This window comes from Nymphalis io, chromosome 24, assembly GCF_905147045.1.
Source record: "Nymphalis io chromosome 24, ilAglIoxx1.1, whole genome shotgun sequence".
Classification (NCBI taxonomy): Eukaryota; Metazoa; Arthropoda; class Insecta; order Lepidoptera; family Nymphalidae; genus Nymphalis; species Nymphalis io.
Window position 1 is genome coordinate 9,145,016 of NC_065911.1, and position 27,173 is coordinate 9,172,188.

Consider the following 27,173-nt stretch of genomic DNA (forward strand, 5'->3'; position numbering starts at 1 on the left):
CGATATCTTTCGTCCATTCTCACGGAACACCCCTCGTGTGAGAGTATTATATTAGCCAGGGAAGGCAGCGCGGGCGCCAGTCGCGCGCCGGCCGTCGCTGCACGCATGTGTCTCGACCTTTTGTCATACTTTAACTGCTTACGTAGAAGGAATCTGCCGCGATGAATACGCGAGTGATCGTGTCTTTTATTCTAGTCAGTATAAACTATTCTAGTTTAGGCGAGATGGGGGCGTGCGCGAACTGTGCGAACGGTGAGCTTAGTGTCACTGAGCTGACGGAGGCTAGGATAGAGTTTGTTAAGCAGCAGATATTGAAGAAGCTCAGGCTGAGTAGGAAGCCGACGGTGGCTGTGCCGGTTAACAGCTTACCGATGCCCGTGGCGCAGGGGCAGACGCTGAGCCAGGGGTCCGACAAACCGCCGGAGTTCGATGATTATTACGGACGGACGGAACAGAAGATTATATTTCCAGTAGAAGGTAAGATTAATCGTATTTGTTAGCATGTAAAGTAATTAAACTAATTCAAGGATTTAGAAGCTCAAAACAAAAACGAAACCATTATGTTGTAACTTTTCAAATAGCAAATTATTATTTTTCTTAAGTTCTTTGAAATCTGATTTTGACGGAGCTTAAATTAAAAGAGCCAGAGACGCACTATCAGAGGATGGTTTAAGTTAACACTAAGGAGCCCGTAATTTGGTAGAAGATTAAAATGTTTAAAACACTTATATATCATATCGTTCTATTGCAGTCAAATATATAGTATTATTATTAAATGTTGTCATATAGTCTGAACTCTTTACGTCGTTACTAATTGTTATAGGAGACTATTATTATTAATAGATTCTTTGAATACCACGATTTTTATGTCCAAGGTGTTCAAAGGCTTTTCCTTGAGGGTTCACTTGATAGTTTTTTTTATAGAATAGGAAGGCGGACGAGCATGTGGGTCACCTGATGGTAAGTGGTCGTCAACGCCCATAGACATTGGCATTGTAAGAAATGTTAACCAACGCTTACATCACCAATGCGCCACCAACCTTGAGAACTAAGATGTTATGTCCCTTGTGCCTGTAATTAGTAGTGGCACTAAAAGGGCTCTTCTCATCGTTATTCCACCCAATAGATCTATTCGTTACTGTACTTTAAGCACTGGCTTTAGTTCTGTGGGAACAGAAAGCCGTAATGTAAGGCCGTAATGTAAGCAAACGGTGCAAATATTCCTTATTCCAAAATCAAAACATTTGTAACTTAGGAATAGTGATATCCTGAAAATATCCTACGGCCAGGGACATCTCACAGTTTGAAGAGAATGATTGGAGATTACTATATTACACGATGCTCATATACGGGTTGATGAATACACATGACAAATTTACAACCGTCATATGTTGCTCACGATATTTTCCTTTAAAGCCGAACAGTAGATGAATGCCTTCTTAGCTTTGAAATAGCTGCGAAATAAATGTACCACCCCATATGGGTCGCATTGGTAACAGGAAAGTTGAGTAATTCCTGACTAAGTAATTCAATTGGGAAATGATTCAGTGATCATAAGCTGTATTTATAATTTTTCACATTTTAAATTTCTATATAACTTTGGAGTAATATTGCAATCACTTTCATAATAATACAAACCGTTTTATACCTCTACTGGTGACAGTAGACCTGGTTCATTTTTCGCCCAGAGAATCGGAATTGCGATTCTAAGGGGAAATGCTGCTAGCATTCTTGCCACCATTCCACGCGTTCACAATTTGTGTAGTAACAATTTTGTTTTTTATTTGTATTTATTTAAGGTTTTAATGTAAATGTATTTCATTTTTATATATTTCAATAATTATTTTGTCATATGTAAATATTGTTTGTATTATACCTAAGTATATTCATTTAAGCATGTTTCTCAGATATTTATATAGAATTACAAGTAAATAATAACGACACGAGATAACTTCAAGTTCAGTAATCACTAATTGTAACCGGAATTTAGTTAATAATAATTAGATGTTGTTTGTTTGTGTGTTATAAATTACTCATTAACTACTTTACAAGGGTTTTAGATGTTTGTAATATTCACTAATTAATTTTATTAAGTTAATTTATTTGGATTCTTCTAAATAGAACTCATAATTTTATACATCTAGAACTTTTTTTTAAGAGAAATCAGCCTCTTGATTGTAAGTGATCACAAACAGCCATAGACATTGTCATTTTAAGAAAGATCATTCATCCTTTACTTCGCCAATGCGCCAACCTTAGAAACAAAGATGTTATTGCCCTTGTGCCTATAGTTACACAGACCCACTCACCATTTAAATCGGAACACAACAATACTAGTATTACTGTTTGGCAGGACATTATGTGATGAGTGGGTGACTTCCCAGACGGACTTTCAAAAAACCTTACCACCAAGTAATTGGTAAAGAAACATCAGTTTCAGAACAGATTTTTCAGAGGAACTGGCAAGAAATGTAATAATTACATCAGAAAATAATTAAATTGAAATTCAGCAAAAGTTATATATCAGCATAAGAGTAAAGTAAAATTTACTAATAGTATATTTCTAAAAGGTAACAGCAATTATAATCATATAATTATTACAGCTAAAATGAGCCTTATTCATAGTACTAGCCGTAGCTTGTGCATTTAAGATCGGCACAGCTTCCTAAAGAATTATTTTGCTAATAGGTTGGTTTATCGTTCATTTACGGATAGAACCAGTTAAGGAATCCTAAATTCCACGAAGACAAATAACACCCCTTAAAGAAAGTTAACTGGTAAACATTCCGAGTCAACGAAGAAGTCACCTGGACTCTATGACGTCAAATATTATTGCATATAAATAACACGTACTAATTCTTAATCCTGTGATTTGATTGATAGATTGGGGTGCTGCTGGTAACAAGCATGCAGACACATTAAAATAATTTTGATGCGAATTTAATATAAGATACAACAAGGCACGAAAAAAACGTATGTGGAGATACAAATAGAAAAATAGTGTTTTGTTTTCATAAATGTTGTCGACGCGCTGTTGAAATTCATGCCGTTAGGTATTATTCAATAAAATATACAGACTTGGGTTTTCTGTCACATTAACAACGTGAAGTCCGTAAGTCGGCACTGTTTCCCGTATGTCAGTACATAGTCACAATACGCCAAGACCGTTCTCTCGCATTGATTGCCGTCAATATTATGAGGTAACGCCATGAAAATATCCCACTGAAAGATAAAAAAAAAGTATATTTAAATCAATATAGAATCTATACTTAATGAATACTCAACTGAATCTAAATATCACTATAAAAAAACAACCGCTAGCCTAAGACCTCTTCTTCTTTGTATCATGTGACAACTTTCTCCTATGCATGCCTTAATCAACGAGCTTGGAATTAATTATAAACACAAATAAAAGGCTTTAAGGCCTGGACTTAGAGATCCAAAGCCCCTAGGAACTTTGACATTTAAAGCCGATATGGAAGCCGTGAGAGTAAGATTATATTATTTCTGGCTAGGTTTTGCATGAACTCAATCAATTCAGAGTACCTGCCGGAGTTTGAACCCGCAACCTACGGCTAAGATTCAAATATTCTAATTACTGCGTCATCACAGCTCTCGCAGTCCATTTATGATCCTGTAATAATGAAGTACTTTGTATTGTAATACGTAATGAACAATAACTTGACAGTGTTAAAAGCATGCTATATACGCGTGTAAACCTCCGCCGTGGGTTGATAATAATTACGATAGAGGAAACTAACTGACTAATACTAAAGAAATGTGCGTATTATTATGCTACGGCCACACATTCGATTAAGATTAATCTCGTGTTGTGGCAATAAAACTTCGTGTTAGATCTACAACGAACTGTATTGACCACGTGGTTAAAAAACTCAGTTAAAAAATAATTCAAGCGAACTGCATGTGGGAACAAAACGGAAGCTAAACAGAGTCTAAAGGTAGCCAAAAGCACGAATTTTATCGCGATACAAGCATTTAATGTGCAGCCATTTACCGACGGCCGCCCAGAGTGCATTCGATTTCGCCGGAATGATTCACGATATGGCAAATTGCTTGTCCAGACAATGTGGCCGCAGCATAAATATTAAGATCAATAGTTTGAGAGACTTCCGCGAGTCACTCGTTATGATAATAATATTTATCAAAGCCACGCTTTGACGCTTTGTGCTATATTACATTCTATTAGCGATTATATATCTTACACGTTTGTGTGTGAGCTGCAACTGTCAAACGTATAAGCAATCAGTTATGTGATTGTAGAAAAAAAAACTGTACACAGTTTCGTAGATAATATTAAAAACAATCCGACTACTAAAAATAATAATTTTTGCTTATAAAATTGCTCGAACTGCATAATTTAATGAAATGAAAATGGATAATCCATTTGTTAAACATTGGGGCGAACTTCATGTATCAACTCGTTGTTTTAGACCCCCTATGTATGCTAAATAATAGTTAATATATCTACTAACATAGTTTTTAAGCTTGTATCTAACACTATGGATATTTATCTGTAAATAAACATTTATTATTATTATTAGCTAGAAATGAATATATCCAGCGTCGATTATTACTATATTTTTCTAGTATAAAATAAAATATAAAACCTCTTATTTTTTTATTTTTTTTATAGAATAGGAAGGCGGACGAGCATATTGGCCACCTGATGGTAAGTGGTCACCAACGCTCTTAGACATTGGCATTGTAAGAAATGTCAACCATCGCTTATAGCCAATGCGCCACCAACCTTGGGAACTAAGATTTTATGTCCCTTGTGCCTGTAATTACACTGACTCACTCACCCTTCAAACCGTAACACAACAATATCAAGTATTGCTGTTTTGCGGTAGAATATCTGATGAGTGGGTGGTACCTACCCAGACGAGCTTGCACAAAGCCCTACCACCAGTAAAAACCTTGTTAGTATTAAAAACCTTATTATTTTTACATTGCAATTGAGGCAGCGCCATTATAAAAATCTGAAATTTTTGATTTTTATATCACTTTTATTTATTTTTTATCATAAAAACAGCTGCTGTACAAATCATGACCTCGCCGAATGGATCCCCTTTTCTTCGTTGCATTGCAATTCCGATTGATATACTGGACTGGGGTATAATTTGCAATAGCTTTACCAAGTGGTAGGACAGATAACATCGACTTGTGTCAGTATTATTAAATAGCAATTTCAAAAGTCAATTTGATTTAATAATATTTCGAAATATCTAATTTATAAACTTACATCTAATTACACATACATGTAAAATAAATTTTAATGGAAAAAAAGGTCATGAAAAAGTTATCATATTTTATCTGAGTACTACAGTAATTTATACAAGCCTTCCGCTTAGTAAGATCACTTAGGACAGTTACGCACCTTAGGTCTCTACAACCTTAATAAATAAAACTTATATTTTTTTATGTATGCCTCTCGATGTCTCTCGATGTAATAAAACCTAGAAAAAGAAGACAGAAGTGTAGAAGAAGAAGCGTAATTTAAAGTAGATACAATAGTTACCATAGAAACAGCAGAGGACATAATATAAATTTTATTGTTTAATAAGATTTTAACTGTTTATGTTATGCGTCGTTTCGATGGACAAGTTACGTGGATAATATACACCGTTTATATATAAAATATAAACATATATAACGAAATATATAAAATCTTTATTTATAATAGAGATTGAACATTGTAATTATTACAAATAGGTTTGTACTATTTAATTTAATTCCAACCAATTGGGTGTAGTACTGTACTCCTCGTTTGGTTATAAGATAATCTGTATTATTACTCGTCCGTAGTATATATACTACTATATATATATATATATATATATATATAGTAAATTCATAATGACATTTGCTAATTTAAAATTGTAGGTCTCTAATAATACTATTGAAATAAAATTATTTTAAAGCGTAAATAGCGCAATGGTTTACGACTAGCGATGTAAAAGTCGCAGGTTCGATCCTGACGCTTGGCTACAAATGTCGTCCACACTCCTAACAAAAGCGCTTAAATGGACGGGTAAATAGAAAAATCCTTAAAAACGGACATTGCAATGATTAAAAAAAGTCAAAAAATATATCCATCTCTTGTCTATATGAATACCCATTAAAGCCTTTCATTTGCAATAATAAGACAGTATTACTTTACTTCGCGCCCACTCACACCCACTCACATCAATTATTCTATCGCCAAACAGCAATACTTAGTATTCCAATGTAACTACAAGGCGGTACTTCTCTCATACAGATTACTAGCAAGTATAGCCCTCAGTGGCATTCTAAATCGATTCATAGGCGTCCTAAAGACGTCCTCGTCGCCCCCGATGATAAAATCTCATCGGCCAACGCTAACTTGTTAGGGAACACAATGAACACACACCGACCCCGCCGGCGAGGTCGACGACTCTCTTTCATTACGTCCCGTCGACGCTTAGGCGTATGACGGCATTATAACGCAGGAGTCCTCCCCTCCCGATTTCAACGGAGTCCTAAGCCGAGGTCCGGCCTCACAGGAGGCACCCTTAGGAAGCCCGTCTCTCTTGAGCCCTGTGTGGCTCCCAACATCCGGCTGAGTTAATCTCGCCCATCCCGCCCGGTGACGCTGTAGAGGCCAATAAGGCCAACAGTATTACTCATAAAAAAAAAAGGTGGTACCAGACACGGTGACGCATTGGCGATGTAAGGAATGGTTAATAAATCTTACAGCGCCAACGTCTATAGGCGGTGGTTACCACTTACCACCAAGTGGTATATATCCGCCTAAATAATTTATATAAAAAAAGTGTTCCGTTATAATCATATTTATTAGACTATATAGAAATGATGCAATAATTTCGTGTAGTGCCATCATCAACCTATTCACCTGATTTCGGTTTGAACCTTGGACTTTTCACGTGCCGACCATTTATATTATATCAGCAGATTCCTACAATTTTACTTGCATTGTTAAAATTTATTTGACCTTTGAACATGATGTAAGAACAACAATAGTAAATAATGTTTAGAGTTGTTAAAAAGATGGTTTATATGTTTACGAGTTGATTTTAGTAACCACCAGCTCACTCCAAAAATATATATTTGTGTTAGATAAGTAGACCGTTTATTGAGGTATATTATAAGATAAGTTTATTATTAAGATAATAAATTTAATGAATAAAAATGAACGTTTCTTTGTGTGTTTGCGTTCTTCGGCCGCTATCTATACATCCCATTGCGTTGAAACTTTAGCAAGTTTTTTCATTAGGCCCACGAAGGTATATGGATCAAAAAAAAAAAAAAACGTTCTGCAAAATAATATATTTAAAAAAAGGTTTGTCCTTTAAACGTTTTATAGTTTAGACTTGACGATTATTTAGCAGTTGGCAGTTATTAGTCTTTTTAGTAATATACTTTATAAGTAACACTGGTATCCTAACTGACAGGGATGGGTATTCCTGGATCACCGAAAGCCTGTGTCCGATTCTTGGTACTGTTCCGCTTTTCAGTTCCGTAGCGTGCAGTTTGTACATAGCGAAAGCAGCAATACTTATTATTGTTGTGTTCTGGTTTGATGGGTGAGTAAGCCAGTTTGATAGGAGAAAGCACATAAGTTCCCAAGGTTTGTGGCGCATTGACGACATTTTAATTTATAATTTTATATAAAAGTCGAAGTTAACTTTTCAAAAGTGAGATACTCACTCATACAGTATGAATAGTATTTCATGAACTGAGTATAAAATCGTTATCTAATATAGAAAAAGATTCCTCCAAGGAAAAAAATATACCAGGAATGTGTTAGTTTCTTAGATTACAAAAGTCAAACAACCATAGATAATAAATTTTGCGTAAATATATTCTTATAAATGTTATAATATTTTTTATATGTATATTACTCCATTAGATAAATCTACAAACATGTTATTATTATTAAAACAAATTATTTCTGTGTATTCCACATTCAATTTCATTAAAATCCGTATTCCAATCGAAAAAATAGAGATAAGTAACCCTTTTTTTCTCGCTGTTGCACTTGTTTTTTATGTTGACGCGTTTCGCCGGCACTGAAGGTGGCGGAATACCCACTAAAAATACCAACGATATCTTCACCGTGCCCTGAGAGATAAACAAACCATATATTTACATATAACATTCGATTTGCTTATAGTTTTCCTAAATCATGCACTACAATCATCATATGTAATACAACAATATTCCATTTAATCACTACAAGCAATTTTAAGTTATCACTTTAATTTCACTTCCAAAGTTCCAATTTGACAACTTAGGCGACATTCAAAAGCAATTTTCCACGAATCCAAATAACCACAGATTATTCAAAATCTCGAGCAATCAAATCATGTCAATTCAATGTCCTCCAGTCCGATTTCGGCCACGGCGGCCAATCTCAAGAGAGATTAGCCAATTGCGCAGGACATATTATAGTGCACAAGTGTGTGCGCAAACCCAGGTGCACTCTTTATTTCCTAACTCTCATAATCCGATGGGACGGCAATACGACACGAACGGAAAGAGTTTAGGCGCAGGACCAACGGCTTTACGTGCTTTCCGAGGCACGGGAGTGTACACACTTCCAACTTCCAGACTCCGGGTCAGCGGCCTAGAAAGCATATTCAATCAATCAATCAATCAATCAACAGCCAATCGTTGTCCACTGCTGAACATAGGCCTCTCCCAAGGTGCGCCAAAGCTCCCTGTCCTCCGCCTTCCGCATCCAGTTGGAAAAGAAAGCATATTCGTCGTATGTTAAAAAGTAGTAGTTTCTTTTTGGTTGAGCTTTATGCAAAATCTTCTAGAAAGGACCGTCTAATCATCACGCATTAGCATAGTAGTATAATTATTAATACAACATTATTTTTATAAAAAAAATCAGGAAAAAAAACTAATAAAATAATTTTGGAAATAATTATAATCAATTACGAGTATAGAAGTTGATTACTTTTCACGTATGTGAATAATTTTTACTAGCGGTAGGGTTTTGTGCAAGCTCGTCTGGGTAGGTACCACCAATTCATCAGATATTCTACCGCAAAACGGCAGTACTTGGATATTTTTATTTTTTATAATTGCGTTCCGGTTTGAAATGTGAGTGAGCCAGTGTAATTACAGGCACAAACGACATATCATTTTAGTTCCCAAGGATGGTGGCGCATTGGCGATGTAAGCGATGGTTGACATTTCTTACAATGCCAATGACTATGGGTGTTGGTGACCACTTACCATCAGGTGGCTCATATGCTCGTGAAGTATCAGTAACAGCCTGTGAATCTTCCACAGCTAGCTGGGGTAAAACCTCCTCTCATTTTTTGCTGGGTTACCTCTCTTTGAATAGAAGGCTTGGAGCTTAATCCATCACGCTGTCCCAATGCGGGTTACATATAATTGATATGCAAGCAATGTTGTGGTTAAAGCTAGTTAAAAGATAAATATCACATAACAATGGCGCTGTGTAAATATTTAGATATTACAAAAAGCTGTGATAAAATATGATCCGACCACGTGGGGGCGCGATGGCTGTAATGCTACGAGTCAACGAAATTTTGTGTGTTTATCTTCGCGAATTAATTAGATAACCTCGCAAGTGGTTCGCTACATGACCTACATACTATAAATTGTCATTTTTTATATGAAACTATTCTTTTATTTCGCATATTTAATTATTTGTAAACATTTCAATGTGTTTTTTGACTCTGATTTCTTAAGAATTACTTTAAAATATTTGTAGATAAAATTCATAATATTATTTTTGTAGTTTGGGATAGTAAATTGATTCATTTATATCAATAAATATTATCTTTCAGAGCATTTGTGCTCTTTAAATAAATTGGCTTTTTAAATATATTTAAAAAATATTTTTGTTTTTTTTTATTCGGCCAAGATTCCTTGGATTTTCATGTGCTTAATTTGTGTTTATAAATCATCTCGTGCTCGACGGTTAAAGAAAACATGGTGAAAATTTGCCACATGTTCATCCACCAAACCACATTAGAATGGCGTGATGGAATTAACTATTTATTAATTATTATTTAACTTCACATTTGAGAAAGAAGTTACCTAGTATAATATAACATGAGAACTCAGCAATGGATGCCTGGGTTTAAGCCAAGAATTAACCCTGGAGGAATTTTCAGCATTTAATACAGTTAAAAAGCGACTGGATATATATTTCTCATAACTTAACTTTAAACTTGATTTGTTAAGAAAATAATATAAACAGCTATGAAACAAAGTTAAAAAAATGCCTGTAACTGATAAGGCCGAGTCGATTTTATGATCTATCTGTTATTTCATATACTGTGTTTAAATTGTGTGCAATAAAGACTTAGTAAATAAATAATTAAATATGGAAGTAAGTAAAAACATATAACATATTACAAGGAAGAACAATAAAAATATCGGCATCATCATATTCCTAACGCTGATAGTTCAATAATAAAACTCTAAAACATTTTTCTTAAATGTAACTAGATCCGGTTATTTTGTAAGGCATCTATCATGAAATAGGCTAATTAAAAAAATTAATTCATGCCCCGGCACGATGAACTACAACAAATAATTTACCGGATACGAGCGTCTTATCATATTATTTTTTATCTTTGTCACGTTACTTTAAATTGATTGTAGACTTTATTATTCTTAAAATATATTCATTTCCATTTTAGAAAGCTGATTTTTTTTAAATATAATTAGTAGCGAATTGATAATTGCAAAGAATTAAAGTTTTTTCTTGTAAATATAGAAGCTAACCTAAGTGTTGCACGATTTCAATTGAATTCTTGTTATATTGTTTGTAAAAAATTTTTACTATTCAGGATTACTTACTATTGGCAAATGTAGTCCTTCATTCAGTCCAAAGTCAAAGTTCAGAAAGTAGAATTATATTTTTGGATTAATCCAAGTCAAAATCACGCAGGCGCGTCATGACTGCGTTCAAAGATAAAATACGACCTCAAGACTAATTATTTATTTGTGAGAAAAAAAGGTCGACCCGTCTCGATAATTTATATCTAATGGTGTCTTAAAATCTTCCCGCAATGCAGCACAGATCAGTAAGAACGATTGATGATAATATGTTGATGAACTTATATTAATTTTACAGTTTATCAATTTTGACGTCTTCTGAATTTCTTTTTCAAGCTCCGGTCATCTTTGTTGAGTTTGGTAATATTTAGTTGTTTAATAATAATAATAATATCCTGGGACGTTAATCACCAATGGCTATCTGATCTCAAACTAAGCTGAGCTTGTACTATGAAAACCAGACAACTGATAAATTCCATATACTACTTTTCTTTTTGTAAATACATACTTATATGGATAATTACACCCAGATTCAGGACAAACAGACATGTTCATGCACACAAATGTCTGTCCTGGGTGGGAATCGAACCCACAACCTTCGGCGTGAAAGGCAAGTATCTACCAGGCCAAGCGGCCCATCAATTATTATAATTTTTATTTATTAATCCTTTTTTGCACACAATTTATAATAATAATTATAACATTACAAAATAGTTGCAAGGGCGCCTGACCAAGACGAACAAGTTAGCAATAATTAATATATATCGTAAAATATGAACATATCTATGAGTTTATACAATATATGCCCTTGTTTTGCCATATTATAATAAACGACGGCTTAATAATTTTGACTCAATAGATTTATTGAGCAGAAGCAAGTGCGCAAACATGTAAACTTTCTATTTCCTATCATAGACAGGTATGTTCAGACCAGAACCAGATTACGAACTACAGGGCGATCAGGCAAAGGACCAAAGAATTTACATATTTTCTTAGACCGCGCCGGCCCTTGATCAGGATCGTGCGAGATTGTTTTTCAGCACTTTTGGTCGATCGCTCCTATCACTCTACCCAAGGGCCGGTGCTGTTTTCAGATACAGGAATATCATACTTTAATCTCTAAACTTCGGGATTTTATTGAGAGTTTTTTGACAAATAAACCAAAAATTTCTGCAGAAAAACAGCTGTATAATCTAGATAAATCAACGAGGCATTTATTACGAAACAATAGAGAATACCTCTCTACTAATAAGAATATTACTCATAAGAATACTCTCTTTTGTCAGTGGGACATTCACATACTGTCGATTACTATGCGATTTCATAAGACCAGATCATGTTTATAAGTCATCTATTAATAGAACACTAATATCAATTTCGCATAATTATTATATAAGCAATCTATTATATAATGATAGTATAAAATGTCGTTGTAGTCTTCATTATATCAATCCTAATCACCTACAATACATTCATTTACTTAATATAACATCAAAATATTAATGGTTTTTTTATGATTCATTTATATATAAAGTTTAAAAATTTGGCAATCATTCAGGAATAAAATTTCCATTTAAAAGCCCCTAGACCCACTGCTGGACTAAGGCCTCTTCTCCCCAGGGTGGGATACACATGAGGCAGAATTTAAGTGAAACTGAAGTGAAGGTTTCCTCGCGATGTTTTCCGTCACCGCTGGATACGAGATGAATTACAAACACAAATCTATCCATAAACCATACTCGTAAATACTGACCATGTCTCAGAAGATACGATAGTGCAGATATATAGAAATATATATATATGATAGAGTAAACGAAACCATGTTTGTACACTACTACTCTCCGTTGAGAATTTTACGATTTTCTACGTCGATTTTCAGTTACAGCAATCTGTTTCTGTATAGCAGTGTAAGTTTGTTCACGCGCTCTCAGCTTATCAATACATAATTAACTTAATTACTTGTTTTACGAAGTTAATAAATACATTATATACTTTTAATGACTTTGTCTTTTTATATTTGTTAAACATAATTAAGTTATAATGTAATATAAAGATTTTGTTTTAATTATGTTTAAATAAAAATAAAAGTTTTCGCCTTTGTCTATGTTATAACATTGTTAACTTATATTTTCGTAATAAATAATATATAAAAAGAAGGAATTTCTTTCTAAGGCACTTTTGGTATTCCTTGTACTTATATATATAAGTACATATTTTACATATAGTATATTTAGTTACTTTTGGAAACTATCAAGTCCCAGATTTACTCCTAAATATTTATTGACAAAGAAATTAAAGAAAATAATAATAATAATGATATCTGTAAAAATACCGAGGTGAGGTACCATTTAATATATAACGAACATTTTATCATTTACTTTTAGGTCTTTGTGCTATTCCGCCTGGTTACCACCAACTAATCAGTTATTCTAAGCTAAACAGCAGTACTTGTTATTATTGTGTTCCGGGTTGATGGGTGAGTGAGTCAGTGTAATTACAGGCACAATGGACATAACATCTTAGTTCCTAAGGTTGGTTGGTTCCCAACTACAAGCACGATATACATATGGACATGTACATAACTGTCGCATTGGTAATATAAGGAATGGGTATTATTTCTTACAGCGCCAATGTCTATGGGTAGTGGTGACCACTTACAATTCTAGGTAGGTAGGTTGGCCCTTTTGTCAGACATCAAATAATACATATTGACTTAAATATATATTTAAAGTATGGATAAAACGATGAGTGATTCAGTTTGAAGAAAATATCGTGTAAAAAGGCACATAAATATCTCTTATAAAGTAATGATTATATATAACCTGCCTTGTACCTCGAGTAGTTACCTACGGTTCGTGTTATCACGCTTTTACGACGTGGGACGAGATGTTTACAATAACTCGGGCTGATAATTTTTTTTTTACATTACAGATAAATAAGGAAGTTTATTACACAGATAATGATTATTATTAAACAAAATAGTTTAGTCACACATCGCGTAGATCTCGTAATTCATAATCAAGATTGATACTGGCAACTTAGGTTCAAGAATTATATTGTATATTATATAATAATAGCTACTCGATGTTAAGTAAAAGTATAATAAATGTGAATGTCGCACTTTTTTGTGAGAATAAGGTATGACCTTAACCGCATTCAACCACCACGCTGCTCGAATGCTGTTTGATGGGTACACGTGATAACTTTTCACGTAAAACATTAATTGTATTGCTGAGATGGCCAACGAGCCATAACCAACGTTAATATTAACCGAAAATTGCGGGTTTAAAACAAAACGAGCTTACACATTGTGTTTATGATTCATCTCGTGCACGGCGGTGAAGGAAAACATAGTGAAGACATGCAACTTGATGAAATATTGCCGGATATCTACCATTGGAGTAGCGTGGTGGAGCTAGACTGATACATACCCCTTCCCAAAACTTCTCTTGGGCAGCAGTTGAACATTAGCAGGCTATTTTTTTGTTAACTTAGCCTGTTTATTGTCTCAAGTGCAGACTTAATTTTAGTATATACAATCTGAAAACGCCAATATAACGCGAGATACGATTGTATTTATCACAGAGCAGTCCCGGGTCATGCCTTGCTCCAATTAACGTGAGGTCGCAGTTTAGTTATATCGTAATTAGTGTAACGCTTTGTATTACCGCGCGAGACAATAATTAAACATGTCCTGTCTCGTGGTGCCTTGGTGAGTCTACAATTGTTTGATAGATTCAGAAATGAAGTTTTAAAGTTTTAGAAATGTAGCTTCTAGATAAAGTGAGATGGAATGTCATTGCATCGTATGTATGTGACATATCTGATGCGAAGTTTCTCTTCTGCATTTGCATACGCTTTTTTAGAAGTTAAATTGAACACGCGATAGTCGGTAAAAATCGTCTTATTCTAAATTTGAAGTTTAGTATCCATTATGTATTAATTCCTTTCTATCACTGTGAATACTCTGTAGTGAACACATAGATTTTATCCGTGCAGTGACGGAGAAAGAATACATTTCACTGCCCCTCTCTTTCCCATGGGTGTCGTAAGAGGCGACTAAGGGATATCTGAGCGACCATCTGCTCATCTGGTGGAAGGATGCTAATATCCGCCTGGCTTGTTACCACCGTACGCATGGTGAAAAACTCGTGAAGTGGCTTGCAGCCGCGTTTCGAGGTCAGCCAGCGTCCAGCCAGTGCCCGAGCGAGTATTGCCGCGATGGGTGTTGGTCCGGTAGAGACGGCTGTTGAACCAATGCCGGGGGAAAATGTATTGACCTGCCGGACAGGGAGACCTGAAGAAACGGCTGTTCCGCTGGCCACCCGTGGCATAGTACAGGGGCCCGAGCGTACCTAACCAGCTCGCGAGGCTGCCTCACCAGGCCACGCATAGTCTCGGGGTGGACCGTCGTGCCGGTTGGTGACCGGAAGGTGGGGTCCCGGCGGCCACTTCCGGGGGGGTTCGGGGGCCCTTCCGTCCGGCGGATCAGTATATTTTCCTTTTTGGCAAACATTTGGGAAAACACGCCTCCATACTTTGCCCATCCCTATCGTGGCAATACGTCGCTCGCTTCACGTCTCTTCCTTATTTTTCGAAATGGTAGCGCAAATAAGAAATAACGGTCGTTCAGCGGTGCACACCCCCACCATACCCACGCTGTTTGAGGTCGAGTTCTCTAACATCCGCTCCACGCTAACCTCAACGCTGTCCACCACCATCTCGAGACAGCACGGCCAGCAATGTTGTTTCTCACGGAGACGCAAATACTCCGCCCTGCCGACACCAGCTACCTTAACTATCCCGGCTACATGCTTGAAGAATCTTTTAAAGCAAAAGCCGGAGTATGCTTGTTCGTCAGGGTGGATGTTTGTTGTCACCGATTGCGCTGCTTGGAGGACCCCTCCTTCTCCATGTTGGTGGTACGTGTGGACCTGGTTCGTCAGAGTCGAGTCTACGTGTGCCTCTACAGATCCCACAATGGTGACTTGGAGACAAGCCGATTATTCGACCATCTTAGTCGGGTGGCAGATGCTGCGCAAGAGCAGTTTCCTAACGCGGAATTGGTGTTTTTGGGGGATTTTAATGCTCACCATGAATCATGGTTGAAATCCCTCAAAACTGACCATGCTGGAAGAACTGCTCATGCTTTTACTCTCACACACGACTTGACCCAACTGGTTGATCAGCCCACCAGGATCCCAGACATTGATGGGCAAGCGCCTTCTCTACTGGATCTTCTGCTGACTTCTCACCCGGTGGAATATCAGGTTGTGGTTCAAGCTCCACTTGGTTCTTCGGATCACAGCCTTATATCTACCCAAGTGCCACAGGCCAAGCTGCCGCCATCAGCGGTATGCAAACGTCGCGTTTGGCACTATAAGTCGGCAGATTGGGACGGTATGCGCGATTACTATGCGTCAGTCCCTTGGAAGGAACGTTGCTTCAGTGGGAATGACCCGACAGCTAGTGCCGCTGCTGTTGCTGATGAGATCATGTTAGGAATGGAATACTACATTCATTGCTCAGATCTCATCAATAGGGGTACGCGTAACCGTTGGTTCACTCGTGAATGTGCCGACGCTGTGTCATCTAAGTAGGCGGCATATCGCGCGTGGATCAACGGCTGCATTAGCGGGGCATCTAACATTGACTCACTGAAAGCAAACTACAATAAAAATTCCAAGTCCTGTAGGAAGGCATACACGAGAGCGGATGCACAGCGCATTGTACAGATTGGTCATGACCTTATTTCGCATCCTAGGGGCTCCCGTAGCTTCTGGCGTCTGACCAAGTCTGTGCAAAACAATTTCTGCCAACCTTCGCTGCCACCGCTCAGAAATCCGGACGGATCGCTAGCTCACAGTCCGCAGGAGAAAGCCGACCTCCTGGCTAAACTCTTTGCCGACAACTCTGTGATCGATGATTGTAGTGCGCAGCAACCAACAATACCTTCATGTGGCCACACGATGCCTGACATCAAAATCAGGCAACGTGATGTGCGTGCGGAGCTGCAATCACTCGATATACGGAAAGCTAGCGGTCCCGATGGAATACCAGCCATTGTGCTGAAGAAGTGCGCGGCGGAGCTGTCTCCTGTGTTAACGCGCCTGTTCCAATTTTCTCTCTCTTCGGGATGTGTGCCGGAGGCTTGGAAAAGAGCTAATATGCAAGCGGTTTCCAAAAAAGGGGATCGGTCTGACCCGGCAAATTATCGGCCAATAGCTATCACCTCAGTACTTTGTAAGGTGATGGAACGGATTTTAAACAACCAACTAATCCATTACCTAGAAGATCACTGTCTAATTAATGATCGTCAGTACGGGTTTCGACCAAAACGGTCAACAGGTGATCTTTTAGCGTACGTAACGTACCTCTGGGGTGAAGCTGAAGTCTGTGCAAAAAAGTGTCTGTGCAAGCATGAAGAATCGTTGGCTGTCAGCCTCGATATCTCCAAGGCTTTCGACAGGGTCTGGCACAGAAGTCTTCTCTCCAAGCTACCGGCATATGGTCTGCCTGCTCACCTGGATTGCCAGCTTCCTACACAAGCGTAGCCTTCGTGTTTTGGTAGATGGTTGCGCTTCACAATTCTATGTAGTGAATGCTGGGGTCCCCCAGGGATCTGTGCTATCTCCCACACTCTTTCTTTTGCATATCAATGATATGCTCTCTCTTGGGAACATACATTGCTATGCAGATGATAGTACAGTGCATGGTGGATACCACGGACGCGCAGTGGCTGGGCGGGCGGAAACTGAGGAGAGGCGGGAGAATCTTGTCATTGAACTCGATAGGACATTAGAGCTCATCGCCAAATGGGGTTCTGATAATCTTGTTGAGTTTAATGCCAAGAAAACACAGGTGTGCGCTCTCACAGCGAAAAAGTCACCATTTTACCCTCATCCCTCCCTCTGTGGCACACCGCTGATGATACAAAGCAAAATCGCCATGCTGGGGATGGACGTTAGCTGCGACCTTAGTCCAAGGGATTACATCGAGGCTATTATAAAAACAGCTTCACGAAAACTCGGAGTTCTGAACAAGGTGCGGCGTTTTTTCACGCCACAACAACTGCGCCTGTTATACAAAACAAGGTACGGTCTTGCGTTGAATATTGCTCGCACCTTTGGGATGGCTCCGCTAAGTACCTAATGGAGGCCTTGGACCGGTTGCAGCGACGTGCAGTACGCATTATTGGTGACGTAAAGGTCACAAACACCCTTGAACCTTTACAATTGCGTCGCGAGATAGCAGCACTGAGCGCTTTCTATCGTCTGTATCACGGCGAGTGCTCTGAGGAATTATTCTCTCTAATTCCTGCTTCCCCCTTCCTTCTTAAGTCCACGCGAGCTGGTTCTCGATGTCACCGCCTAACTGTGACATCAATTCCATCGCGCACAAAGAAATTTGGCAACTCCTTTCTTTGCCGCACTACCAAAGAATGGAATTCCTTACCAGCTCACGTGTTCCCCTCCTCTTACAACCCGGGTTCCTTCAAACGAGGCGTGAAGAGGCATCTTGCGGGCCGGCAAGGCGGGGACGGCTAGTACAGAACATTTTTCCCGACTGTACTGGCCGTCGTCGCGTTTGGACTCTACTACCACTTACCATCAGGTGGAGTAGAGTCATTTGCCATCCCGGGGCATATAAAAAAAAAAAAAGATACCAGTGACGTAACTATGCCAATGCTACAAATGTCGCATGGGGTCCAGCGAGACACAAAACTATTCTTTTATTTTAAAACTTTTATTCGATAAGATAAAGTATCCTGTAATTAAACACGCCATTTAAACGATTTTATTTTTTCGATGACCACGTATGTTTCTCTTTGTTTTTCTACATCTACCACAGGCTCAATATTCTGATTGTATCGTGTATAAACTATAACTTTAAAATAAAAAACTGATTACAACATAAGCTTATAATAATACCCATTTCAGGCAGTCCGTTCACACTCGGTAGTCCGTTCGTTTTTATAATAGGCAAAGTTCCACCCTTTCCAGTTCTCGCATTTGAGATAGTGATAAATACTTTCCACTTATAGCCCTCTGGAGTAATGTTACACACACATATACAAACTCTCTTTTTATAAATACTAAGATATTTCCATAAACAATTATGTTCTACTAGTATCAATTAATTGGTTATTTTTTAGTTTCAATTAAGATAGCAACACGCACTTACTACTTTCTTCCACTACCCCAACTTCTGACGGGTGACATGTCGTGTATCCTTAAAATAGTTAAAGATTATTTTCTTTGTTTCAGGTGAATGTCTTACGTCTGGACGGTATCCGTTCACCTGTCTGCAGTTCGAGCTACCACCAGATGTTGAGCCGGAAGAGGTCACCGTCGTCGAGTTGTGGTTTTATAAGGTATTTTTATATTTATTTACGGTCAAAGAAAAATTGTTTAAAATTACAATTAGTGTAGTCCTTCGCTCTCGAGCTAGACTTAATGCAGAAATTGCAGAAATCAATTTTTTACAATCCTGGTTTGCTAATAACTCGAATAAAATTAATATGTTCAGTTTTGTTTTTTATAGGTTTGAACACCCAACATTGGTTAAGGTTCATCTTTTCTAACTACTGCATCATCTCCAAGATTGGCTTATATATTAAGAAGTGGTGTATTTCACAGGAGCGTGATCCTCTTGACGAATACAATCAAACCTTCGTTATATCGGAAGCAGCGCATTGGGACAGCCAGCAACAGTTTAAAAAGACAAAACCAATTGCAATCAAGGAGACAGATATTGGGGAAGGTTGGGTGAGAGTTGAGCTAGCCTGGGCTGTGAGGGTCTGGCTCGAAGGGAGGGAGAGGTTGCATACATTACACGTGGCTTGTAGAACTTGTCAGGTGAGTTACATGTCAGTGACCGATTTGTAAATTTGTTCATAAACCATTAATGTAATTATGTTAGATTGACTCTTGAAGATTTTGGGACTATCATACATAAATTTGATAGCCTCGTTGGTATAGTGGTTGCGTGGTACCGTCTCTGTGAAGAACGGTACACACGCAAACGCGTCGTTGGAGCAATCCTGCCACCCTTCGAAGCCTGGATGAGACGAAATTCGTCCCCTGATAAGAGCTCCGCCAAGCCACGAGTGGAGCAAAGCACGGGAGAGGCCGCGGATGCGTTATATCAACACGATCCCGCAGCCTCTCCGATCCGTGCCGAGGACGGCCATCGCAGTGGTTTTAGTGGGTAAGAATCCCACATAACCCGGTTCCACCCCCATAGGACCCGGGTACCTTTCTGAAGGCTTCCACTGCGAGAAAAAAAATATGGTTACGTGGTATTCCAGGTTCAAATCATCGATCGGTTAAGTAAAAAATTATTGGGTTTTTCTGAAAAGAAATTCCTAGTAGGGCATGTTATATCCATGCCAAGGCAATCACGTACAGTATTTGAAGTCAATTAGATAATAAGAGTGCCCCTGAATTTGCGCACACATTTATTTTTTGACTGACGTATAGAAATAAATAAACAGCATAGCCTTAATATAATCATTATATTTTGTAAATTATAGCTAACGTACACATGTTCACTGAATTGGCTTACTTCACCAAGTTCATAATGTTCATATAATAACTGTTATTTAACATTAAAATTGTTTGTTCCAGCTACGCCGAGCTCCTCTCTCCTTCCACGAGAAACGCCGCCCCTTTTTGGTCTTATATACCAAGTATGCGGGGAAACGACGTCGTGGCCGGACACTGGAGTGCGGAGCCACCACCAGTGAATGTTGCAGGGAACCTCTATACGTCAGCTTTAAGGAACTTGGATGGGATGACTGGATCATCAGACCTGCGGGCTACCACGCCTACTTTTGTAAAGGGACCTGTGCTCCTATATCAGCCGTGTCGCAGGCAGATAGCTATCACCATAATATTATCAGAGTAAGTATTTAAAATTTGACTATATTATTGCTGCAACAATATTATACTAAGAAACCAGCCTTGCTTCTCATTATATTGCTTATTTATTGATGTATAGTTAAGCCCTATTTAATTGGTTAACGAATAAACAACTAAGAATTATATTTTAAGATGTATATTAATTAATAAACATGATTAGTATATAAGGCCTTACCGTGTGATAAAGAAGAACTTGTTTATGAAACTTGATTTATAAATTACAATATCTGAAATATTTAAGAATAACTGTCATTAGAACGTACTTATTTTTTTTCCAAGGTTGTATTGATTAATGTTTTTATTCTTTTCGTTCACAGAAATATTTCTACTCTGTATCGAATGATAGGAAAGCCGAGTTCAAGCCATGTTGTGCACCAACAACTTTCAGTTCACTGCAATTACTCTACATGGACTCGAATAACACGGTGACGCAGAAGACTCTACCCAATATGGTGGTAGAATCGTGCGGGTGTATGTGAGATGAATCTATTGACCTTAAAATTTTAGGGAATTTTGGAGGATAAAATAAAATGGAACGAGATGACCAGCTACTTGGTTGAATACGTTGGTGTTGAGTCTCTTCAAAGCGCTTTAAACATAAATGTTGGTATATTTCTCCTCAGTGTGACATATGACATATAATGATTAGAAAATAATCATAATTGTAATTCAGATCCTCATCTGAATCTTTTGTATTACCTCTAATACAAAAGATTTTTACATGAATTTTTTTTTGAAAACCAATAAGGGATAAGCGGGATAAGCTAGAAGCAATCTGCGATGGTTTAGGTACTTACCGTCCCTTAGAAATAACTAAATGGTAATCAGCAAAACATATATAAGCCGAATTCAATGCCCTAAATAAAAAAAAATATTGTAACTTTTGTTTTCTTATTATTGACGCAGAAAACAAACTATGACACTTACAAGTTTTTATATATTAATAATATAATATTTCAAAACTTTATTTTAAGTTAAAATATTATATTTATTTTAATGATATAATGAAGAATAATGTAAATAAATTCTTTATTCTATTTGTTAATTCATGAGAGGCTTATATAATATTTTTAGTGAAATTTAATTAAATATATGTGTAATATTAAAAAAGGGTTTAATAAAATTTGTCGTTAAAATTTTCACTGAGACAATAATACTGCATGCAAATTTTAAAATAGCTACTTTATAAATTATGAGCGTGTGGAATCGCAATCGATTGGAATTGAATCGCAATTCCAGTTATTTAGGGAAAATGAACCGGCTGGTTCATTTTCCTCCCTAAATAACAACAATGGTTTTATCAATTCAATAGGGCGGTGTGTTAGATTTAGTTCTACTTAAGTTAAATGTGATATAGTTTGTTCAATATGTTTTGATAGTTAAATGTTTTGTTGTTGTGATTTATTTATAATTATGATTAATTCGAATTGCATTTATTTAATTAATTTAATATTATAACGTTATTTCGTAGTTTCTTTTCATTGTTTGAAGTCAAGTTTTTGTTACTTCACTTAATATTAGCGGATAAATAAAAAGCTCAGTGGATAGAATTCGTAAGCATTCAAACCGAAAAACAAAACAAAACCGATGACTGCGAATAAAAATCGGGGCTTGTAACACTGATTTTTTTTTGTGTTTCTACTTCTATGCTATTTTGTAAGAACACTCTTCGTCACTCACCCGTGAAATCTTGTCAACAAACTTATCGTGATATACTATTTTGATCGTATATTCTTGAAATGTTTCACGATCGTTTTCTGCGGTGCGTTTCGAGTTTGTTCTTACAGAATTACTGTTCGGTGGTGAAGGAAGACATCGTGATGCAGGTTACTGCATGTGTTGTGTATCCACCGAGACGCATAGAGCGTGGAGGAATAACCTTCTTCATAGCAGAGGAGGCTTTTGCCGGACAGTGAGTCATTTATAGTCTGTTCTATTAATTTTTAGAGAGTATTTTATTTAATCGTTTTGAAAAGGAACTTTATTTTTGGTGCACACTTCAAAATAATGTTTTAGAAATAATAAACTATTTTAGTCTATGTTTCAAATAGAGGTTAAGAAGTTGCGTTTAATATTGTCTTTGACATTATAATGACATTGACGGTTTGCTTTTTTTTTAAATTAATCACGTCTTTATTAAATATTCGCCTCTTTATTTTCTTTTCAAATTCTAGAAACATCTTAGCCTTACCGTTCTATTTTAAGATAAATACAGTAGGTGTATACATAAATGATACGCGTATCAACGTTTATAAATCAACATTAAATTAACGAACTTGAAGCGATAAGTTTTCTCATTCGATGAAAAAGAGGACTTTGGACGACTTGTGGCCGTTTAATTAAGAGCTCTGCTCTGATCTAAACGGAGAACTAATTATGCTTAGATAAAGAATTGGCGTGTACCCGTATATGTTTCTAAAAATGCCTAATTAGGCTGGCTATGTACAAGCTATTTTCACTATTATCATAGTTATATAGATACACATACATACATCATAGTTATGTATATTGAAATGAGATCGTGCAATCTCTCTGAATGCTATCACCGAAACGCTATTACTAATTATGATAATTGAGGTGACAATAATTTGACAACGTTGCGATACGTCGCCATATTGTTTCAATATAATTGTCATATTTCTAGTCAATCATACTGTCCATTCAATTGCGTCTGTTTGATACGAATATACGAAGTTTGTTTAAATTTGAAATATAAAAATGAATTTTTCAAGTAGCGTTTGGTTCAAATCTGAAACCATGAGGAATAGCAAAATATACTCAAAGGTATCTCGTACTCGACTATCACTCTGTTTTATTCGATAATTTCGCTACGCTACGTCACAGGTTGATTCATATTTGCAAGTAAAATGTCCTACATTCATACATTACCCACTTGAAAAAATCACCAAAATATATCGCAATTTATTTAAATAAAATATTCATTATTATTTTTTAACGTTAGGAATATTTCCCTAATTATTATTATTCTGATAGAGAGGCAATGTAACCACTGGACATAACATCTTAGTTCCCGTGTTGTTGATGCATGTAAGATGTAAGGGATAGGTAATATTTAATACAGTTCCTAAGTTTATGGACGGTGGTGACCACTTATCGTAAGGTTGTCCAAGCCAGTCTACCTACCTCTATAAAATAAAAAAATAAATAATTGGGTCTTTAATAATGCGCAACTAATTAAATATGTTATTATTTCTGAACATTAATTAAAGTGTGTATTGAATTTTTTAGTATGATAAATTATCAGATATTTGTATATAATATAATTACAGATGATTGTATAAATTAATGTGTTATTTGTAAGCGATGTTATTTATAAGTTAATACCAAAATACCTCGTTTAAAAACTTCCACATAGATTATCTAGACGTGTTATGTTATAATACCGGATTTGGTGACAGAAAATTAAATTTCATTTCTTATATTCTAATACGAGCAAAAACCCAGCGGCTACGCCAGCATGGAATTCAGTACGAAAATCATTTAAAGTTTACGTTTTAATGTTCACATTTTAAATTATACATTGAAAATATTTAAATTATTAGATAGCTTTATGATAGTAAATAAAAAATGATTATTATAGTTTCAGTAATTCGCAAATAGCTATATTAACTAAAAAGGGAGTTTTTTTGAAAGCACAGACAGACTTTATTCATTTGTAGATACATATGAAAAATTTTAAATCAGTTGTTCGTATTAAATATTTGTTTTTAATTACAAATGTATCTGACAACACACACTGAACACATGTTGAAAGTAAATAAAACTAAAAGTCTTGTTATATAATACGATATTTTGAAAAATGTAGGTGTTCGCATTTTTCAGGCGATATTCTTCTAACAGTGAGTTGGAATTTTCTGTCTCAGATCAGATATTACAAAACAAACTATTATTATTATGTAACATAGGATACATCAAAAACAATTAAACAAAATAAAGTTTGTATTACATTATATAGATGAAGATGTTTAACAAAATATAATATAATTTTTAATATAAAGTAGAAAGCCATGCCTAATACATTCTTACCCCTTGTAAGACATTTTCTCTCTCTCTGTGCGTGCGTGTCTGTTTTGTATATGTGTGTGTGTGTGTGTTTTTCTATTTTTTGTGAGCCTGGTAGTACTCGTATTTATAATCGTTAATTGAGTTTTAATGCTAAATTCACACCGATTTTCTATTAAAGCCTTTGTAAAAAGTGTACATATGTATGTAAATTATATAGAGAATAATTGACAATTATAGTTCTTTATTAAATAAAAAACAATGTCAACTACGGCCTTACTTATAAACTTTGCATAGCGGCTGTTTAGTTAAACATACATTTCGCTCTCTCTGTCATTATTGATTTCAAATTCGAAAGAAAAAGACAAAGCATTGTTTAAGTAGTTACCCGCTAACCAACATTTATAAGTAAGGCTGTTGATCTTTATATATGTGTAACTTCTGAACGATTTGACCAATTATAGTCATATACACGCAATGTATTTGCTTAATGGTTTAAGTTATTATGAACAAAAATGACACATATTCAAAAAATAGCTTAGTGTCCATAAAGAAAATTAAAAATCTCATCTCGATAGCGCTGTGGTCGATTTAAAAAAAAATGATTAAAAAAAATTTATAATATATTGCTCAGCATGCATTTATATTATTTCTACATATTGACGTTTTATAATTTGTAAATTTCAAACAATTTTGACAGAAAGAACTGTCAATATGATACAGATTATACGAAATCAAATATTGATGGATTTACGAGAAACCTATAGAAACATGTCATCTTTTAGTTCTTTTCAAAATGTTTATTTACGTAAGTTTAATCGCAACCGCTGTCACTAACCTAGCCTAGGTCACTGTTAGTGTGGGTGTAGATTTTTTGTACTTAACACAACGCCCAATGGTTGTATTATGTAGCAATCACGACAGTGCCTAAGTATTATACTTTAATATATTAGTTTAAGTTAATTAATTGAAAAACTAATTTAATAAAAAGAGAATGAAGAAATAAAATGTTTATTATTTTCTTAAAATGTTCTTTTACCAGTAATCTTAAAGTATATATTGCTTTTAAAATCACAATAACACTATCTCATAAAAGCTTGTTAGTCAATATCATTGCAGCATTTTTTTCATTAAATAAAAACGACAACTATTTTATTGCTTTGATAAAACTTAATATGAACAAAAATTAAAGTACAAATTAGTTAAAATAAAAAAAAAACAAACGATATAAGATTTATATAATAAAAAAATACATATAAATGTATATAAAAGAAAAGATAGTTAAAGATGTAGACTATTTTGGAACTCCTTTCAAAGTTATAAAGATGAAATAAATATTGATATTCAAAATCAGCCCTAACTCTGTTTACGATATTTGAAACGATTAGAAAAGGATGCCTTGCTGTCTTCGTTGCTATGTACATTAGTTAATAATATAATTTTTTATCTAGGGGTAAAATCAATGATAATTTCTACTATTTATAATATTAATAACCTTAAGAATTTTCTTTTGAAAGTTTTCATTTCATACTTAATATTAAAATATGTTATACAATTAGTAACACATAAATTGAAGACTAGTATGTTATATTATTTTTAATCAGAATATCATACTAATATAATAATTAAAAAAATCATTAAGGAATTCGAAAATATGTGGGGAAGAATTTTAAGTATCAACGTTAACTGCCGAGTTTCTTGCCGGTTCTTCTAGTTATCCAAATGATGCGGTTCATCATGTGGATTCTAACGATAACGCTTGAAGATTCATAAGCACTTGTAAAAGTCTATTTGAATAAAAATATTTTGATTGGTTTTGATGTTTTACCAGTATATTGTAAGACTGTAGTAGTATAACATATTTTAACAGACATACCGAATATTATTTACTTGGTGATAGGGCTTTGTGTAAACCCGTCTGGGTAGGTACCACCCTACCATCGTATATTCTATATGAAAGAATTTCACAAGACTATATTATTATTTGGACAACTAACTCAAGCATTACTCTTTCTCAACTCATATTTTAGTATATTATATTTATATTTGTTGTTCTTTGAAGAAGCAAATGTGTAATCTATCCCAGAAAGAAAATGGGTCATACAATAATTAGACAAATATTCATAGACAACATTTATTAGTTCAGAAAAACTGACGTATAATACACACATTTAAACAAAATGTAGACAATAAATAATTATTAATAAATAAGTCTCTTATATTAACAACTCACATATGAGTTGTTAATTATCCTAGAACTAGACTTAGTGTGTACCATCATTAATATGACATTAGTAGACACATATGTAATAAATATTTATGCAAATTACACAGAAAAATATAGTTGATGAAACGACCGGTCTGTTATTTTTCCACAACGCCTGTTGTATTTTATAA

The 27,173-nt window shown here is 35.6% G+C and overlaps 1 protein-coding gene across 1 annotated transcript; it reads left to right on the forward strand.

The window, feature by feature from the left end:
• Window positions 1–103: 103 nt before the first annotated feature.
• LOC126777904 (inhibin beta B chain) lies at window positions 104–21,422 on the forward strand. Its single transcript, XM_050501204.1, has 5 exons — window positions 104–477; window positions 19,098–19,204; window positions 19,470–19,688; window positions 20,460–20,735; window positions 21,071–21,422. The coding sequence occupies exons 1-5, from the start codon at window positions 162–164 to the stop codon at window positions 21,230–21,232; spliced, it is 1,080 nt and encodes a 359-aa protein (XP_050357161.1). The 5' UTR covers window positions 104–161; the 3' UTR covers window positions 21,233–21,422.
• The last annotated feature ends 5,751 nt before the right edge of the window (window positions 21,423–27,173 follow it).

Bases quoted from the DNA above. Each gene is read 5' to 3' on its own strand.
- LOC126777904 (XM_050501204.1), top strand. From the start codon at position 162: ATGAATACGCGAGTGATCGTGTCTTTTATTCTAGTCAGTATAAACTAT. The intron at 478-19,097 runs GTAAGATTAATC...TCTTTGTTTCAG, and splicing joins GATTATATTTCCAGTAGAAG to GTGAATGTCTTACGTCTGGA. The intron at 20,736-21,070 runs GTAAGTATTTAA...TTTCGTTCACAG, and splicing joins ATCACCATAATATTATCAGA to AAATATTTCTACTCTGTATC.